This window comes from Miniopterus schreibersii (assembly GCF_964146895.1).
Source record: "Miniopterus schreibersii genome assembly, chromosome: 8".
Taxonomy (NCBI): domain Eukaryota; kingdom Metazoa; phylum Chordata; class Mammalia; order Chiroptera; family Miniopteridae; genus Miniopterus; species Miniopterus schreibersii.
Window position 1 is genome coordinate 9,703,976 of NC_138109.1, and position 6,057 is coordinate 9,710,032.

General features: G+C 51.9%; 1 protein-coding gene across 1 annotated transcript; it reads right to left on the reverse strand.

The window, feature by feature from the left end:
- Positions 1 to 251: 251 nt before the first annotated feature.
- CELA3B (chymotrypsin like elastase 3B) lies at positions 252 to 5,468 on the reverse strand (the record flags this gene model as incomplete). The annotated part of the gene is made up of 8 exons (XM_081144348.1): positions 252 to 269; positions 997 to 1,149; positions 1,763 to 1,905; positions 2,283 to 2,419; positions 2,721 to 2,855; positions 3,015 to 3,112; positions 4,622 to 4,707; positions 5,429 to 5,468. The coding sequence occupies 8 exons, from the start codon at positions 5,466 to 5,468 to the stop codon at positions 252 to 254; spliced, it is 810 nt and encodes a 269-aa protein (XP_081000474.1).
- Between the last annotated feature and the right edge of the window lie 589 nt (positions 5,469 to 6,057).

Genomic DNA, 6,057 nt, shown 5'->3' on the forward strand with positions numbered 1-6,057 from the left:
TCACTCCCAGGCAAACCGGGATGGTTGGTCATCCTGTAGCAACTCCTTTCTCTCTGGGTCTCATTTTTTTCTCTTTGTTATATGAGAGAGTTGGATCTGGTCTTGTCTCTACATAAGATCTACGATTTTAGGAAAGGTTGGAGGGGAAGAGGTGAGTCGAAGGAAACAAGACTAGAGTTAGAGTTTCTGTAAGATCTTTATTATTTTTTTTGCAAAGAGTGTGGATCAGTCCCACCACCCAGGCCTGGGTTCTAGTTGTTTGCCATGGTCTGGAAAAACAAGGGGGAAAAACACAGAATAGTCTAGTTAGGAACACAGGTTATGAAGCCAGACGGAACTGGGTTCAACTCCCAACCATGCCATTCATTAGCTATGTGACCCTGGGAGAGTGACTTGACCTCTCTGAGTCTCAGTTTCCTCATCTGTATAATAGGGATAATCATAGTAGTCGCCTCATGGGGGTTTTTAATTAAACTGTTAACTAACATGCTTATTTCAGTGCCTGATATATATTAAAGTAGTTCATAAATGGTGCCTATTACTATTATGAACATTATTAATCCCCCCTCACCCTTCAACCCCAGATGATATCTGCACTCTCACTGGGGCCTGAGCTTCTGCTATCACAGCTCATCATTACTGCTCATTTAATTATCTGTCCCTCCACGAGGCAACCCTTAGACACATCGCTCTGTCCTTCATGACAAGAAAAGACCTGCACAGGGGAGGTACTTCATAAACACTTGCTAAAATAAGAAAGCTTAGCAGTTCAAAGCTCCATCCAGAAGGCATCTCAGCTCTTGGGGCCACATTGTAGCAGAAGATACCCCCAAACCCTCTGGAATGTCACCAAGGGCCCCCTTCACTACTGACCTTCTAGGATCATTTGAGCCCCTCCTCAGGATCTGCTGTTCTCACCCTCCTTCCAGCCCCCTCCCCTCGGCACCTCTCAGAAGAGCAGCGCCTGGCGCCCTCCTGGCTCGCCTGCCTGCTCACCTCCTGGATCCAGTCGTTAAAGGCTGAGACACGGGTGAACACAGTGGGCTTCTTGCGAGTGTTGCAGCCGAAGGCAGAAACGAAGCTGGTCACACCGTGGACCTGCCAGGAGCCATCTGCGGCAGGGCAGTTGAGGGGTCCTCCAGAGTCACCCTGGAAAAAGGGTCAGAGAGCAGTGGGGAACTGAACCATGTCTGAGCTTTAAGGAATCGCTTCTGATTTTGGGGATTTAAGAAACCCTGATTACTTGGCCTGTCTGAGCCTCAATTTGCTCATTTATGATGGGGAATAGTATCGGTCTTATGGGATGTTGTGAGAATTAAATGAGATGATAGACATGATCATAGCACAATGCCTAGTAGAAGGGAAGCAGTTAATACATGATGGTTCCCATCATTAGTGCCACAGTTAACAATGTTCATATTCACTTATAATACAATAATAGTTTGGTTTAATTATAACTTTAGGACAACAGAGTCGAAGATGACTTTAGAGGTCAATATCCTTTGCTGTGTTGATAGGGAAGCCTGAGGGCCAGGGAGGGACAGTGACTTGCCCAGGTGGAATCCAAAAGTCATGACCCCCAGGCTGAGAATGTGTGTCTGGACTACTCGGTTTCTTCCCAGTCCTGCCTGACCTGGAGCCTGAATGGGCAAGCAGGCAAGATTCCTCCCACGCCGTCCAGGCAGACGTGGTACCCCAGGGCCCTGCCCGCCCGCTGAGTGGCTGTAGCCCAGCACCGCCTCAGCAGGTGAGAGCGACTCACGTTGCATCCGGAGCGGATGTCGCCGCCGGCGCACACCATGGTCTTCTTCAAGGAGATGCCCCACCAGTCCCACTTGGAGCAGCGCTCATGGGCCACCACGGGCAGCAGGGCTTGCTGCAGCTTGTCGGGGAGTGGCCCACCAGCTGTCGGGGTAGAGAGTGCTGAGTGGGGGGTTGTGGGGTGCAGGACTTGGGCTGGGGCCTGGGGGTCAGGGCTGGGAGCCCCACTGTGGGGTGGAGGGTTTGAGGCAGGCAGCTCTTCTGATGGGGAAGGTGGCGACTCTCTTCCCACCAGCGTATATGGTCCTGTCCGCTTAATCTACCTGCATCCCCAGCACCTGGCACTTACTAAAAACCCTCGATTGAACATATTCATGTTTGGGGGGAGCGGGGAGAAGCCTGCAGCTGGAGGAGGAATGGGAAAAAAGTGCAAGCACCAGTCCTGGTGTTGCCCTCAACCTCGGCTCCCAGGCCCTGTCTTTGCCCACTGTCCCCGCGGCCGGCCGAGCGTCAGCACGTACTCTGGAGCCGGCCCCAGCCGCTGATGTAGCAGGGCGCCTCGTCGGGCAGGATTTCCCCGGCGGGAGGCAGGCAGGCGAGCTGGACCGAGTCTCCCAGCTGGGCAGGGCGCGACAGCTTGATGAGGGCGATGTCGTTGCTGGGGACAAGGGGAGAGTCAGGGGGCCTGTCTCCTCTGGCCAGACCAAGCCTCACCGCCCAGCCCCTGCTCCAGATATTTCACATCCTGGCTAGCCCCCCACTTCTTTTCCCTCTCAACCCCTTTAGCTCCCTGCTCAGCCATGACCTTCCCAATCGGCTCAGACCCTCAGTGTGTGTGACCCGGGCACAGGTTGCTGGACCCAGCCCCACTGACCCTGGGAGTCTTCTCAGAACTGCCTTTGGGTTCCAGAGGGATGAGTAGAAGAGCCCCTAGGTCCCAGGCCTGAGAGTTCACTTACCCACAGGCCACGCAGTTGGGGTTCCAGAGTGGGTGCACGAAGAGGTCCTCAGAATTGATGGGGATCACCTGCTCGGGGCCCTCCTCCTCAGCCCGGTCATACTCTCCCAACACCACCTGGTAGGTCAGGGAGTCCCTGCCAGTGGAGGCAAGGTCAGTCCAGGCCCAACTCCCTCCCTCCCTCCCTCCCTCCCTCCCTCCCTCCCTCCCTCCCTCCCTCTCTCCCTCCCACAGTGACCCACCACCCTGGCCTGCCTGGATCACGTGCAAGGACAGGGCAAGTGAGAGAACTCACGAGATGCAGTGGCCTGCAGTCATGACCCAGTCGGGAGCAATGAGGGTGCCCCCACAGGTGTGGTGAAAGGCTCCATTCTTCTCATACTGTAGGGAGATCTGGGGGCCAGGGAGGGAGAAGCCTGAGTGGTTTGGACCCCACAACGAGGGTTGCTACCCAGGGCTGTGTAAGTTGTGCACTGTACAACTCCAGAGGGGATGCCGAAAAGAATAGTGCAGAAAAGAATGGTGCCCTCCAGAAAGATGCAGTGCCCAACCTGCACAACTGCTCACGGTGGCCCTGTCACTTTTCCACTAGAATCACATTTGGACTGTCCAAGACCTTCAGCCCCCAGCCCTATGACCTTCCTGGGGACCTCCATAGTCTCTGTCCTCTAATCTTCTGTCTCGAGAGCCCCAAGGCCCTCTGTTCTATCAGGCCCCAGTTCTTCTGCACCTCAGTTCTTTCAAGGCTTCGTGGGCCCTCTGAGGCACAACCCACCCAAGTCCTTTGCCTCTCTTCTCATTTCCTACATTCTGATTTTCAAAAGCTCCTGCTAAACCAAAGGTTGGTAAACCATAGCCTGTGGACCCAATCGAGCTTATGGTCTATTTTTGTACGTAAGGTTACTGGGAAATAATCATACTTATTCATTTATGTATCATCTATATGCTTTCATGCGACAATGGCAGAGTTAAGTCACTGCAATAAAAACTATGTGGCCAAGAAAGGCTAAAATATTCACTCTCTGGTCCTTTCTAGAATAAGTTTGCTGACCCCTGCTATAAAGCGGTGCCATCCAATAGGACTTTCTGTGGTGATAGAAATGTTCTATATTTTGGCTGTCCAATATGGTAGCCACTAGCCACATGTGGTTAGTGAGTATTGAACCACTGAATTAAAAAAAAAAAAAATTTTAAGAATAATTTATTGATTTTTAGAGAGAGCGAGGAAGGGAGAGGGAGAGAGAGAGCAACAGCAATGTGGGAGTGGAACAGCTATAGGCTGTCTCCTGCAAGCCCTCTACCGGGGATCAAGCCTGCAACCTGGGCATGTGCCTTTGGCCAGGAGTTGAACTGGAAACCTCCTGGTGCACAGATGATGCCCAACCAACTGAGCCACACCAGCCAGGGCGAGCCACTGAATTTTTAACGTTATTAATTTTAATTAATTTGAATTTAAATAGCCACATGTGGCTAGCAGCTACTGTGTTAGTCCAGTGAGCCTAGCCCTCTGTACCTCCCTCCACTGACTTCTATAAAGCCTTTAATTCCTTTATTGCTCTTTGACATTATAGCCCTTTTATATAATTCAAGGAGTCTAGAAATGAGTCCCCAGAAATCTCCCTTCCTATATGTAGAGCCTGAACTTCTACTTAGTGCACCAACCCTTGGGTTAAACATTTCCGGCTCCAGATTCCACATTTAACTTGCAAACAGCCCAGTGAGGGTCACAGGTTGAATGGGCAAAACTTCCACACGGAGTAGTTTGTCCAAGGGTTTTCTGGCCCTTGGAAGCTGAAGTGGGTTCCAGAAGCAAAGCAATAGGGTAAAGACTGGATGCATTGCAGTCAGAGCGTGAGGTGCAGAGCCTATGGTGGGAAACAGTGCCTCTGGTATTGCTCTTACCTGCCAGGGCCAGCTGTAGGGGACAGCATCCTCACCATTGACCACACGGGTGGAAGGGCGGTAAGAAGGCCGGCCACAGCCCGAGGCTGGAAGAGAGAGTAGAGGTGTCAGTCAGCTAGAGGGTCCTCAAAAGCAAAGAAAAATTCCAGGTCCCAGTTCCAGCTGTGCCACAAACTGGCTATGTGACCCCATGCAAGCCCCTTCCCCTCTCTGGACCACAGTAGCCACATATGAACAATGAGCATTTGGACGAGAGAAGTGTCCCAGGAGTCCCGGGATAGAGACGAACATGTGGCCTCTTCCCACAGCACATTGAAGGGTTTAGTGCACTTAGAACAGCGCCTAGAGCCTAAGAGCCTTTGAGAAGTGATCACTATTACTGTCAGTCAAGGGAGGCTACTTAAAGGAGGTGGCCCTGAGCTGGAATGTAATACGGCAGAGAGACCAAGAAAAGGTTAGACCACAGAATATGGAGCTGGGTAGGACTGTGAGAGGAGCAATGGAGGGTTAAGGAAAGGAGCAGAAATTCCAACCTAAGCAGTCTAACCACAGAGCCCAAACCTTTCACCATTAGACTGTTTCCTGCCCCCATTGAAGGCTCCCACCATAGCCCTTTGGGTCTCTCTCCTAAGCATAGCATCCCCTCCATTATCCTGCTCAAGCACCAAGCTGAAAGCCCCCCAAGCTTGCCCTAGGTATAAGCTGAAGACCCCCTCCTATAGGTGTTGGGTTCATGGGACCCAGGGTAGGTGGCAGACTTCAAGGGCTCCTGACCCAGTGTAGCACAGACACAGGCTGGGGTCTTACCAAGGGCCACCAGTAGGAGAGAACTCAGCAACCGGAGCATCGTGAGTTTTGAGGTGATAGGAAGGAGACCCAGAGCCCGGACTCTAATATAGGGCAGAAGGTAGGTGGGGGACTAGACTGGGCCCCATTCCTGGAACAGGTGGTGGAAGGCCAGGTTTCCCATGGTCCAAGGCCATGGCCCCACCCACTGCAAATGGGGGAATGACAGCCAATGGCAGGACCTGGAGTTCTACGCAATGCCACCTGTGTAGCCACAGAGTTCTCCTGTAGCTACACAGGTGGCACTGAATGGCCTGCTGATAACAGGGAGGGGGAAGGGGAGTTCACACGAGAATAAGCCAGAACGTGGGCTTTGAAAATGGTCAGACCTGGATTCAAATCCTGCCACTTCCCAGCTGCAACCTTGGGCACATGGCTTAACCTCTCTGAGCCTTGGGTTTCTCATCTCTAACATGTGGTTGATATTAGTATCCACCTCAATAAAAAACAATGTTTGTTCAGTACTTTTTCTATATCAGGCTGTACTAGGGGGTGCAGCTGTAAATAAGACATGGTCCCAGCTCTCCTGGAGCTTGAGTCTAGTAGGGGAAACAATAACAAACTAACAAACAAATTAAGACTATTTCTGA